Source organism: Bubalus bubalis, chromosome 2, assembly GCF_019923935.1.
Source record: "Bubalus bubalis isolate 160015118507 breed Murrah chromosome 2, NDDB_SH_1, whole genome shotgun sequence".
Lineage (NCBI taxonomy): Eukaryota > Metazoa > Chordata > Mammalia > Artiodactyla > Bovidae > Bubalus > Bubalus bubalis.
In genome coordinates, this window is record NC_059158.1 from 24,746,554 (window position 1) to 24,759,627 (window position 13,074).

At 45.9% G+C, this 13,074-nt stretch overlaps 2 protein-coding genes across 2 annotated transcripts in view; one reads left to right on the forward strand and one right to left on the reverse strand.

Annotated features, from left to right (window-relative positions):
- NCR3 (natural cytotoxicity triggering receptor 3) overlaps window positions 1-13,074 on the reverse strand; it is a 32,853-nt gene that overhangs the window by 13,775 nt on the left and 6,004 nt on the right. The window lies entirely within an intron of this gene.
- AIF1 (allograft inflammatory factor 1) lies at window positions 4,432-6,708 on the forward strand. The gene is made up of 6 exons (XM_006041935.3): window positions 4,432-4,571; window positions 4,746-4,807; window positions 4,909-4,975; window positions 5,652-5,693; window positions 6,032-6,194; window positions 6,502-6,708. Exons 1-6 carry the CDS (start codon window positions 4,547-4,549, stop codon window positions 6,584-6,586), a joined length of 444 nt encoding a protein of 147 aa, XP_006041997.1. The 5' UTR covers window positions 4,432-4,546; the 3' UTR covers window positions 6,587-6,708.

The window sequence follows — 13,074 nt, forward strand, 5'->3', positions numbered from 1 at the left end:
ATTAATTTGAGGAGATAGTTTATTTACAAGGGTGTAGTGGGGTTTGAGGAGATAGTGTATTTACAAAGGTGTAAAGGCAATGGCACCCCACTCCAGTACTCTTGCCTGGAAAATCCCATGGACGGAGGAGCCTGGTGGGCTGCAGTCCATGGGGTCAAGAAGAGTTAGACACGACTGAGCGACTTCACTTTCACTTTTCACTTTCATGCATTGGAGAAGGAAATGGCAACCCACTCCAGTGTTCTTGCCTGGAGAATCCCGGGGACGGGGGAGCCTGGTGGGCTGCTGTCTATGGGGCCGCACAGAGTCGGACACGACTGAAGCAACTTAGCAGCAGCAGCAGCAGTGGGATTCAGGGGCTTCCATGGTGGTTCAGATGGTAAAGAATCCGGCTGCGATGAGGGGGACCCAGGTTTGATCCCTGGGTTGGGAAGATCCCCTGGAGGAGGGCATAGTAACCCACTCCAGTATTCTTGCCTGGAGAATCCCCATGGACAGAGGAGCCTGGTGGGCTATAGTCCATGGGGTCACAAAGAGTCGTCTGCAACTGAGTGACTATGCACAGCACAGCACAGAGGGGTTTATTGAATCATAAGGGATATTGCGACCCCAGCCCAAAGGGATGAGCAGAGAAGAGATTACTGCAGAGGCTCTAACTCATTTTGTGCCATAAATCTCTTTGGCATTCTGGTACATCAAATTAAAAAATACATAACAAAGTAAAACCATTACACTGTTTCAATTATCAAAATATCAATAAATGTTGGGATAGAATAAGCATGTACTTACTACCACATGATAAGACAAGAGATTTAAAATGCAGGCAAGTTGAAGTTAGATTTTAATAAAGGTATATTAGTATAAAAGACATTGTTGCTGGCTTGAGTAAGAACTTTAGGGATTTCCCTGATGGTCCAGTGGCTGAGATTCTGTGCTCCCAATGCAGAGGGCGCAGGTTCGATCCCTGGTCAGGGAACTAGATCCCACATGCGGCAACTAAAAGACTGGGGCAGCCAAATAAATACAATTAATTAATTTAAAAAATAACTTTAAACTGTGAAGTGGTCTTTGACAAGGTGACACATATAATGCTGGATGTGAGAAGAGGATGTACTTTTTCATCTTTTCCAAATTTCACAGACCTCCTGAGACTTATTCCCTGGACTTCTGAAACCTGGAAAAGGACAGATCATGTAGAGCAGGTTGCCTGGAGGGGAGCATTGCCCATAGATGGAGGTGTGAGCCAGCCTGAAGTGACCTTGTAGGAAAGGAGCCAGAGGAATGAATACCCTTAACTTAATGTTCTCCCGCCCTGCTGTTTTCCTGCCAGGCTCCCCATCAGCCAAAACAGCCAGAAGTCAGAGGTGCCCTTGGCATGGTCTGTACAGGTTAGTCTCTTGGGACAGAGAACAGAGTGGGAGAGGCAAAATGGAGGGGGCAAGCAGAAGACATCCATGCCACCCTCCCACACACACACACACAGACAAGCTTTCTGACCAGTGTGTTTTCTTTGTGGAGGTACCCAGGGGGCCTAATTCTAATAGGAGCTCCCCTGCAGAGTGTAGAACCATATCAAGGCCCCCCTACCCCTTAGCAACAGGGCACCAGGCTCATAAAGGATGCTAACATCACAGGGTTCTAGAGGGCCGTTTCCTGAGCCAGCTCAGCATTCTCTCCCTGACTGCTTGGCTTGGAGACTAACAGCCCTGGTCTTGGAGACTCTTCCTTTTTTCTGTCTCCAAGACCCATAGTCCTACTGCCCAATGTCACATACTTCAGCCAAGTTTATACCTTTGGTGAGTACAGCAAGTCCTGCAGGCTGGGGAGTCACTCAGTCACTTCAGGATCCGTGGCTCTCAACCTTGAGTGTGTCAGAATCATCTGAGGCATTTGTTGAAAAGCTATTGCTGGACGCCACCCCTAGAATTTCTGATTCGGTAGGTCTGGGATGGATCCATTTCTGACATATGCTGGTGGAAGGATCACTCATTGAGAGCCACTGCTTTAAGGAGACTGCTTGTCTCTGCTGAGATCTAGAGTTTGCAGCCTCACTGTCAGAAAGTTACCCACTTCCCTTATTTCCAGGTTCATGGTGGATTCCTGGCTCCCTGGCAGCTCTCTGCCCAGAGGCCCCGCCTCCCCTTCAGCTCTGACTGCAGACTCTCTGCTGTCTGTGGAGGATGGGGTGGGGTGGGGTGGGGTGGGGTAGCAGAGGCCCCTGGGTTTGGGTGGGAGGCATCTTCTTGCATCACTGCTCTTCACAGGCTTTCCCATGTCTGTGTTTATGCTGAGTTTCACTCATTTGCCTATCTTGTTGCTCTTTGCTCTTCACTTTTGGCCCATGGTCAGAGTAGCTGTCACTTTCTCTTTCCCAGGGAGTCCTCTTGAGCATCTCAGCTCTGCCTCACCTTGGTCGTCTGCCAAGTCACCTTCAGGGAAAGGCTGCGTGGGGAGGCAATCTCAGTCCAAATAAAAGCCAGATTCTCCCCAACAGCCTACAAGGCCATAGGCAATCTGGCCTCATCTCCTGCCTCTGTTTCCCCTCACATACCCAGCTCCAGCTACACTGGCCTCCTGCTGCTTCACGAATACTCAGACATCCAGATATGTCCTCACTTTAAGACCTTTGCATTTTTTGTTACCTGTGCTTGAAGTGCTCCTCTCCTGCATATCCACGAGGCTTGTTCCTTCACCTGCTTGAAATCTTTACCCAAATATCCCTTTCTTAGGGAAGCCTCCCTGAGCACCTCATTTATTTGTTTTTTAAGTAATATTTATTTCGCCACGCCAGATGTTAGCGCGGCACACAGGATCTTCGATCTTCATTGCGCCATGAGAACTCTTAGCTGTGGCATGTGGGATCTAGTTCCCTGACCAGGGATCAAACCTGGGCCCCTGGCATTGGGAGCACAGAGCCTTAGCCACTGGACCACCAGGGAAGTCCCCCTGAGCACCCTATTTAAATCTGCAGTCCACGCAGCCCTTCCTATCCTCCTCCCTACTTTGCTCTTCTCCATAGGCACCTACCATCTTTGATATACTTGTTTTTCTTATCTGTCTTCCTTAATTAGATTGTCCATGAAGACCAGAGTTTACGTTTACCTGGCTCATTGGGCCAAGCAAGGCGCCTGGCATATAGTAAGTACTCAATAAACATTTGTTGAATGAGCATATGAATTTAAAAAATGGATTTCCCCCACTAGGCACTGAGACCTTCGGGAGGGCAGGTTTGCAGTCTTCCCTGCAGAGGAAGAGATAGCAATAAAGGGAACTCAAGAGGCTAGAGTCCCCTCCAGCATCTCCCCAACCCGTATGGGTCAGGGCAAGGGCAGTGAGAAGTGAAAACTCCCTTCTGCAGAAGGGGAAATAGGTTGGGGTGGGGGTGGGGGACAGAGAAAAGCAAAGGTGTGCCCATCAGTGCTAAGATTGTGGCTGGAGCTTAGTGCAGGGAGTTTAGACAGAAGTGTCTCAGTGAGGGGGATGCACAGTCCTCGTCTCCCCTAGAGCCACTAGCCCAAAGGAGTGTGCCTAGGAGGGCATTTATCAGGGGCTGCTGCCCACTCTGTTGAGTAAGGAGTGGGGAGCTACTCCCACTCTGTCGAACCCACAGTGACCAGCATCCCTCACACCCCTAAGGTCAGCCTCACCCTTGGCTCTTGTATCCACTAACACTGTCTCCTTCAGCACCACCGGCCTCCAAAGAATCCACTGTCTTTTTTTGGCTGTGCCACGCAGCTTGTGGAATTTTAGTTTCCCGACCAGGGACTGAACCTGGGCCTGAGGCAGTGAGAGCACTGGAGTCCTAACTACTGATTCATCAGGGAATTCTCCCACCAAAGATTGTACTTAAATTCTCAAATTTCAGAGATCTGTAGACATCACTGAAAATTTCAAAGGAGATAAGATGAAGGGATTACACTGCATATCCTAAAGCAAACAAACTAAGATTCCCTTGTCAGACACTTCTGTATTTCCAAGTGCCTCTCTGGAGCCACCAGGACGGAAGTGAAGTGTCTCTCCCTTTCCAGACCCTGCACCCATCTCGCCACCCTCCCGGATCTGCCAGCGACTTCAGGTTCTTCTCCGGTCCAGAGTACAGAAAAATTTAGTCCGCCTTTCCTCAGCTTCCTATCCAAACCTGCATGTCCAGACTTGTGAAACCTGGGCCTCAGTCACCTGAAACTCCAGACCTGTTCAGAGATTCTCTCTTCCTGAGAATCAATGCCCCTGGGGTCTTACAGACCTTCCCCCGTGGTTTATCAGAGCATTTCTTACATGTACACCCTGGGCTCTCCTTTAGAGGAATAAAGAATGTTATTTTCTCGTCTCCTTTCTAGACCCTACTCCCCCTTTTTCTTGGGTGCTACTGTCAGCAGAAGCTGAAGAGGAAGTGAGGCCTAGGACTTAGAGGAGGAGGGAATGAGGGGAAAGGGGAAGTTTGGGAGGCAGGCCTCCAGGAAGCTGATGGGAGAGGAGAGCTGGCAGACAGAGAAGGCACCCAGTCTGTGTTGTTTCCTCCAACATCTCAACCAGCACCTGCTGAGCTATGAGCGAAACTAGGGATTTACAGGGTAGGGAAGGTGGAATAGGCAGGATTCTAAAATGGGGGAAAGGAGCTGGACAGTACTGGGCTCAGGGGCTGGGAAGCTGGCTTATGAAAGCAGAACTGTAATGGCTTCAGGCTGAGCTTGGGGGTGAGGAGAGGAAGGTGGGGTGAAGCTACATTAACCTTTGCGCTCCTTCAGGAGGAAAAGCCTTTGGGCTGCGGAAAGCCCAGCAGGAAGAGAGAATCAATGAAATCAACCAGGTAAAAGGAAGGGTCTTGGCCAGGGCAGTGGGTGGGGTGGATGGGGGCTGTTGTTGGACTGGGGGGGGGGCCCTACCCAGGTTCTTGCTTTCCCCCTACAGCAATTCCTGGATGATCCCAAATACAGCAGTGATGAGGACCTGCCCTCCAAACTGGAAGCCTTCAAGAGTGAGGGGACAACTGTAGGGGTGGAGAAGGGGGTGAGGAGGGTAGGCTTTCCCCAGGGAGAAAGGACAGAAGAAACAAAGTCTATATTTTTAAAATAATTTTATCTATTTATTATTTATTTTTATTTATTTTGGCTGAGCTGCTGGGTCTTCATTGCGCAATAGGCTTTTCTCCAGTTTCGGGGAGCAGGGGTTACTCTCTAGTTGTGCTGCATGGACTTCTCATTTTGAGGGCAAGAGGGCTTCAGTAGTTGCGGTTCCCTGGGCTCTACAGAACAGTCTCAGTAGTTGTGGCACTTGGGCTTAGCTGCTTTGTGGCATATATGGGATCTTCCTGGGCCAGGGATTGAACCTGTGTCTCCTGCATTGGCAGGCCGGTTCTTTACCACTAAGCCACCAGGGAAGCACACAGTCTACTTTTGAGGTGGGAAAAAGGAAGGTTGCCTCTGTTCCTGCCCTAGTAACAGCCCCTTTCCCTGGCCTGCCCCTCTCTCAGTACCCTCTCTGGTTCCCGACAGCTTAACAGGGCCCCTCAGCTCCCCAACCCCTACTTCCTCTACCTGCCCCATCTCTTCCTCCTCTTCTCCCATCTGCAACCCCTTTCTCAATCCCTGCCCTGCCTCTGCCTGTGACCCTCCAGCCAGTGCTGACCCTCTCTGCTTTCTCCCCTCATCCAGAGAAATACATGGAGTTTGACCTGAATGAAGACGGAGGTATCGGTGAGAAAGGGGTGATTTGGGGGAAGTGTGCAGATCTACAAGAGGGAGGTCTTTCCTACAGTGCTCCATTTCCAGTGGTTTGGGAGAGAGGACAGTGACCAGAGTAGGGTGTGTGTGTGTGTGTGTGTGTGTGTGTGTGTGTTAGTTGCTAAGCTGTGTCTGACTCTTTGCGATCCCATGGACTGTAGCCTGCCAGGCTACAGGAATTCTGCCGATGGAATTCTCCAGGCTAGAATACTGGAGTGGGTTGCCGTTTCCTTCTCCACCAGAGTAGGATGGGGAATAGTAATGAGATGGTGGAGGTTCCCTCTTCTCACCCCCATCTTCTGCGCCTCCAGATATCATGTCCCTGAAGCGAATGATGGAGAAACTTGGGGTTCCCAAGACCCACCTGGAGCTAAAGAAATTAATCATGGAGGTATCCAGTGGCCCTGGGGAGACTTTCAGCTACTCTGACTTTCTCAAGATGATGTTGGGCAAGAGATCTGCCATTCTAAAAATGTGAGAGTCCAGTTCCAGCCTCTCCTACACTTAACTGTTTTCTCTTCCCCTGCCTCCATCCCCAGGCCCACCTTCTACACATAGCCCAGAGTGCATTTCTGTTCTGTCTTTCGAGAGACCCTTCCCAGGTCCTATTCTCATCCATGATTCTGGTCCCCAAGGCCCCCAGGACTCTGACTCCTGACCTTTCTCCTTCTCCTCCCACCCTCACAACCCTCATCCTTTTCTGGACTTTCACAGCACACTAAAACTTATTCTCTTGAGAAGATTGTCCTCTGATCCCCGTGTCTCTTCCCATCTCAACCAGGATCCTGATGTATGAAGAGAAAGCAAGAGAACAGGAGAAGCCAACAGGTCTCCCAGCCAAGAAAGCTATCTCTGAGTTGCCCTGATTTGTGGTGAGGGAGGTGTGGTGGAATTGAAGGGGCTTCTAATGACTCCAACATAGAAAAAGAAGACAAAATTGTGAACCAGAGCCAGACTAACTTAAATAAATTATCCTCCTTCAGATGAATTCAGCTTGGTTACTGTTTGATTTTCCCCCCTGGGTTTGGGAAGGGGTGAAGCATCTTTGAGAGAAGGGTAGCAAGGATTTGCCCATATGAGCAGTCCATCAACAATTCTGTAGTATATTTACCACACAGCAGATGATTTTGTCCATCAGGGGGGATGTATAAGATAGCCTGACCTCAAGGAATTTAAGTGGGATGAAAAGACATATATAGACAAAAAAAAAAAAAAAAAATAGCTCAAGCTCATGATGAAGAGCAAAGATTACCTTGAACCAACATCCTCTATTACTATAAGCTTTGTAACCTCAGAAAATCCTTCAGCCTCTCTGAGTCTTTCATTTGAAAATGAGAATAAGAGGATCTACCCTGCAGTGCCTGACATATCACAAGCCCTCAATAATGTTTAAAACTTGAGTGGATGGATGGATAGATCAAAGAACTGTTGTTATTCAATTAAGGATTCACAACACTTTAACGGCTGATAATTCAAGCAAAAATGAGTCTTGAGGTCCTTTTGGAGGCAAGCTACAAAAACTGAGCCTAATAAAAGGAAAAGGGGCTTGTACTAGGAGAGTACTGAGGGCAGATTCCAGGAATACAGGATCTCTGGATGGCAGATAGGATTAAATAGCCAACTTCAGGGAAGGCAAGAAGCCTGAGAGTTCCCAGGCCTTTATTTCTGAACTCTTCCCCCAAAGGTCCAGTCCAGTTAACTCCAGCAACTCCGAGTTGCTGGCCACTGTTTCAGATTTCCCTACTCCCTGGAAAACAAAAATCAAGTTGGCCCAGCTTGTTTCATGTCCCGAGGAGAGACCAGGCCCATAAGGTCACATGTATTGGCCCTTTCCAGTGGTAAAGCCAGGTTGGCATCTTAAGAGTGCTACAGTAACTGGATAGGACTTCAGATGAGGAAGAGATCTATGTGGGTTCAATAAAGTATCTGCATATAACAAAATTAATAGCTAACCTTAATTGAGCACCTACTATATACTGGGTAGATGCTTTCTGTGTATTAATTCTTCCCAACAACTCTGGTGACACAAAGGACAGAAAGGATGTGGGGCTTAAATTTGTTCATCCAGGATAAACTGGGTTATATTCATACAATGGACTATTATTACATAACAATAAGAATGAACTACTACATGCAACAATGTAATTAATTTCATTAATACAATGTTGATAAAAAGCAGACAGAAAAGAACACTTACTATACAATTCCATTTGAATAAAGTACAAAACAAGTAAAACTAATATATATTCTTAGAAATCAGGATAGTAGTTAGCCTTGGGGGAGGACAGCGACTAAAAGAGCCCTTGGCAGCTTCTGTGCTAGTTAAGGCTCTGTTTTTGGTTACATGCTCTGCTCAGTTCATGAAAAGTTATTAAAATTTCACACACACACATATATATATAGGAGAAAGGCGTGGCAACCCACTGCAGTATTCTTGCCTGGAAAATCCCATGGACACAGGAGCCTGGTAAGCTATGGTCCATGGGGTCACAAAGAGTTGGACATGACTAAATTGACTTGGCATGCATGTATATGTGTGTGTGTGTATATATATATATATATAATGCACACACACACACTTTGATAAGATTTTAAAAATCATTTATTGGGCATTAACTATGTTCCATCCCCTATTCCAGGTGCCTGGGATATAAAAGTAACAAAACAAAGATCTCTGCCTTTGTGAAGTTTATGTTCTACTGCAGTAACTGATACGGGAGGAGGACAGATAACAAAGAGTAAATATAATTTTAAATTTGTATGCTCTATTTTAAAATTACAGTATCATGAAAAAAAAAAAAAAGAGCAGGTTAAAGAGAATCAAGGGTGCCAAGATGGTCAGGGAAGATTAAAATTCTGAAAGGGTAATCAGGAGAGGATTCAGTGAGGAGGTGACCAACACTGAACAAAAACTTCAAGAAAATACAGCAGTGAGCCACACAGGTTTCTGGGGGAAGAGCCATTTGTGCACAAGGAAAGGAGCAGAGAGGGCCCTAGAGTGAGAAAGGCCTGTGCAGATAGAGAGAGTGCTGCTGCTAAGTCACTTCAGTCGTGTCCGACTCTGTGTGACCCCATAGACGGCAGCCCACCAGGCTCCCCCGTCCCTGGGATTCTCCAGGCAAGAACACTGGAGTGGGTTGCCATTTCCTTCTCCAATGTATGAAAGTGAAAGTGAAGTCGCTCAGTCGTGTCCGACTCTTCGTGACCCCATGGACTGCAGCCTACCAGGCTCCTCCGTCCATGGGATTTTCCAGGCAAGAGTACTGGAGTGGGGTGTCATTGCCTTCTCCGATAAAGAGAGTAATAAGATAAAAAACCCAACAGGGGGCCAGGAGATCAAATCAGTCAATCCTGAAGGAAATCAGTCCTGAATATTCATTGGAAGGACTGATGCTGAAGCTGAAACTCCAATACTTTGGCCACCTGATGCGAAGAAGTGACTCACTAGAAAAGATCCTGATGCTGGGAAAGATTGAAGGCAAGGAGGAGAAGGGGAAGATAAAAGATGAGATGGTTGGGTGGCATCACCAACTTGATGGACATGAGTTTGAGCAAACTTCAGGAGTTGGTGATGAACAGGGAAGCCTGGCATGCTGCAGCCCATGGGGCTGCAAAGTCAGACATGACTGAGCAACTGAACTGAACTGAACTGAATAGGGGCCAAGTCATCTAGGGTCTTGTAGGCTGCAGTAAGGACTTTAGCTTTTATTCTAAGAGAAATGGAGTGGCACTGCAGGACTCTGAATAAAGGAATGCTCTGCAACCTCCTTTGAGAAAAGGCCCACTCTGGCTTCAGTGTAGAGAACACTGTAGGAGCAGAGGTAAGCATAAGATGACCAGTTAGGAGGCTGTTCCTGTAAACCTGGTGAGAGATAAGGATGGCTCAGATCAAGGCAGAAGCAGTGGAAGTGAAGAGGTGGGATTCTAGATGTTTTCTCAAGCTAGGATTTCCTGTCTGATTCAAAGTGTAGAGTGTGACAACTAAAGGAATTGATGAGGTTTCCAGGGTTTTCGACTTAACTGGAATTTTCATTTTTATAAAACATTTACTTATTTGTATTTATTTATTGGGCTGTGCTGGGTCTTAACTGTAGCACACAGGATCTGTGATCTTCGTTGTGACATGCAGGATGTTTAGTTGCGGAATGTGGGATATAGCACCCCAATCAGGGATCGAACTCAGACCCCCTGCATTAGGAGTGTGAAGTGTTAGCCACTGGACCACCAGGGAAATCCCTGAAATTTTTAAACTGTCATCAGCTGAGATGGAGAAGGCTGTGGACAGAGAAGTTATTGAAAGACTAGAGATCAAATGGAGAAGGAAATGGCAACCCACTCCAGTATTCTTGCCTGGAAAATCCCATGGACGGTGGAGCCTGGTAGGCTGCAGTCCATGGGGTCGCGAAGAGTCAGACACGACTGAGCAACTTCACTTTCACTTTTCACTCTTATGCATTGGAGAAGAAAATGGCAACCCACTCCATTATTCTTGCCTGGAGAATGCCAGGGACAGAGGAGCCTGGTGGGCTGCCGTCTATTGGTTCGCACAGGTTTGGACATGACTGAAGCGACTTAGCAGCAGCAGCAGTGGAGATCAAAATGTTTGCTTTTGGACATACTGAATTTGAAACCATCTGTTAGACATCTAAGACGTGATGGCAAGTACACAGCTGCGTATACAAGTCCAGTGTTGGAAGTGAGGTCTCTGATGAAGATACACATTTGGGAAGTTATTAGCATATTAACATTATTTCAAGCCATGGGGCTGATACCCTTGACATTTGCAGTTTGAGTAGAAGGTGGGGATGAAGACTTGACTGGAGTGGCTTTAACAAAGAAAGAGAGGAGAGAAATTGGAGATAGTGAATACAGAGAGCGCTTCCAAGAAATTTTGCTGTGGTAAGTGTCCAGGGGAAGGGGACAAGAGAATCATTTGAAAGTTTGAGAACTGAAGTCATTTCAACCACTTTCATCTTTTTTTTTTTCATCTCAACCATCTTAATGAGCCTCAGGATAAAATTCTTACCAGATTCTTACTAAATTTGCCACTCTCATTTTCCATAATGGACAGGCAGGTGTAGGTTCCAAATCCATGCCTCTGCTTATCAGTTCACAGGGCCCAAGATGTGCACTTGCTCCTCAAACCTGGCTAAATCTTAACAAGTTCTTCATATCAGTTAATAACTTTCCCTAATCACTTTCAGACTTTCCCAGAAACATTTCTGACCTACCCAGGCACAGTCTGATTCTTATTCCTCTACTTCTATAATATAAATTAGTAACTAAAATGAACGGGAATGGGCGAATTTAATTCAAATGACCATTGTATCTACTCTGTGGGCAAAAATCTCTTAAAAGAAATGGAGCAGCCTTCACAGTCTACAAAAGAGTCTAAAATGCAGTACCTGAACAATCTCAAAAATGATGGAATGATCTTGGTTCGTTTCCAAGGCAGACATTCAACATCACAGTAATCCAAGCCTATGCCCCAACCACTAATGCTGAGGAAGCTGAAGTCGAACAGTTCAAGACCTTCTAGAACTAAGACCAAAAAAAGATGTCCTTTTCATCATAGGGAACTGTAATGCAAAAGTAGGAAGTCAAGAGATACCCAGAGTAACAGGCAAGTTTGGGCTTGGAGTACAAAATGAAGCAGGGAAAAGGCTAACAGAGTTCTGTCAAGAGAACACACTGGTCATAGCAAACATCCTTTCCCAACAACCCAAGAGATGACTCTACACGTGGATATTACCACATGGTCAATACCGAAATCAGATTGATTATATTCTTTGCAGCCTAAGATGGAGAAGCTCTATACAGGCTTCTATATCAGCTTCTAAATCAGCAAAAACAAGATACGGAGCTGACTATGGCTCAGATCACGAGCTCCTTATTGCAAAATTCAAGCTTAAATTGAAGAAAGCAGGGAAAAATACTAGACTGCTCAATATGACCTAAATCAAATCCCTTATGATTATACAGTAGAGGTGATGAATAGATTCAGGGGATTAGATCTGGGAGACAGAGTGCCTGAAGAACTATGGACAGAGGTTCATAACACTGTACAGGAGGCAGTGACCAAAACTATTCCAAAGAAAAAGAAATGTAAGAAAGCACAATGATTGTTTGAGGAGGCCTTACAAATAGCTGAGAAAGGAAGAGAAGCAAAAGGCAAAGCAGAAAGGGAAAGATACACCCAACTGAATTCAGAGTTCCAGAGAATAGCAAGGGGAGATAAGAAAGCCTTCTTAAGTGAACAATGCAAAGAAATAGAGGAAAACAGTAGAATGGGAAAGACTAGAGATCTCTTCAAGAAAACTGGAGATACCCAGGGAACATTTCATGCAAAGACGGGCACACTAAAGGACAGAAACAGCAAGGACCTAACAGAAGCTGAAGCTATTAAGAAGAGATGATAAGAAGACACAGAAGAACTATACAAAAAAGGTCTTAATGACCCAGATAACCATAACGGTGTGGTCACTCACCTAGAACCAGACATCCTAGAGTGTGAAGTCAAGTGGGCCTCAGGAAGCATTACTATAACCAAAGCTAGTGGAGATGATGGAATTCCAGCTGAGCTATTTCAAATCCTAAAAGACAATGTTGTTAAAATGCCACACTCAATATGCAAGCAAATTTGGAAAACTCAGCAATGGCCACGAGACTGGAAAAGGTCAGTTTTCATTCCAATCCCAAAGTAAGTCAAGGCTAGAATGTTCAAACTACCATACAATTGTACTCATTTTACATGCTAGCAAGGTAAATGGCAATCCACTCCAGTACTATTGCCTGGAAAATCCCATGGACAGAGGAGCCTGGAAGGCTACAGTCTATGGGGTCGCAAAGAGTCCGACACGACTGAGCAACTTCACTTTCACTTTCAAGGTAATGCTCAAAAATCCTTCAAGCTAGGCTTCAACAGTATGTGAACTGACAACTTCCAGGTGTACAAGCTAGATTCAGAAAAGGCAGAGTAGCCAGAGATCAAACTGCCAACATCCAATGGATCATAGAAAAGGCAAGAGAATTCCAGAAAAACATCTGTTTCACTGACTATAGAAAAGCCTTTTAATATGTGGATCACACCAAACTATGAAAAATTCTTCAAGAGATGGGAATACCAGACCACCTTACCTGCTTTCTGAAAAGCCTGTATGCATGTCAAGAATAACAGTTAGAACCGGACATGGAACAATGGACTGGTTCAAAACTGGGAAAGGAAGTAAGTCAAGACTGTATATTGTCACCCTGCTTATTTAACTTATATGATGAGTACCTCATGCTAAATACCAGGCTGGATGAAGCACAAGGTGGAATCAAGATTGCTGGGAGAAATATCAACAATCTCAGA

Excerpts from the sequence above, each read along its gene's own strand:
- AIF1 (XM_006041935.3), top strand. The coding sequence starts at position 4,547 with ATGAGCGAAACTAGGGATTTACAGG. Across the intron at positions 4,976-5,651 it reads CAAACTGGAAGCCTTCAAGA|AGAAATACATGGAGTTTGAC; the intron begins GTGAGGGGACAA and ends CCCCTCATCCAG. Across the intron at positions 6,195-6,501 it reads AGATCTGCCATTCTAAAAAT|GATCCTGATGTATGAAGAGA; the intron begins GTGAGAGTCCAG and ends CATCTCAACCAG.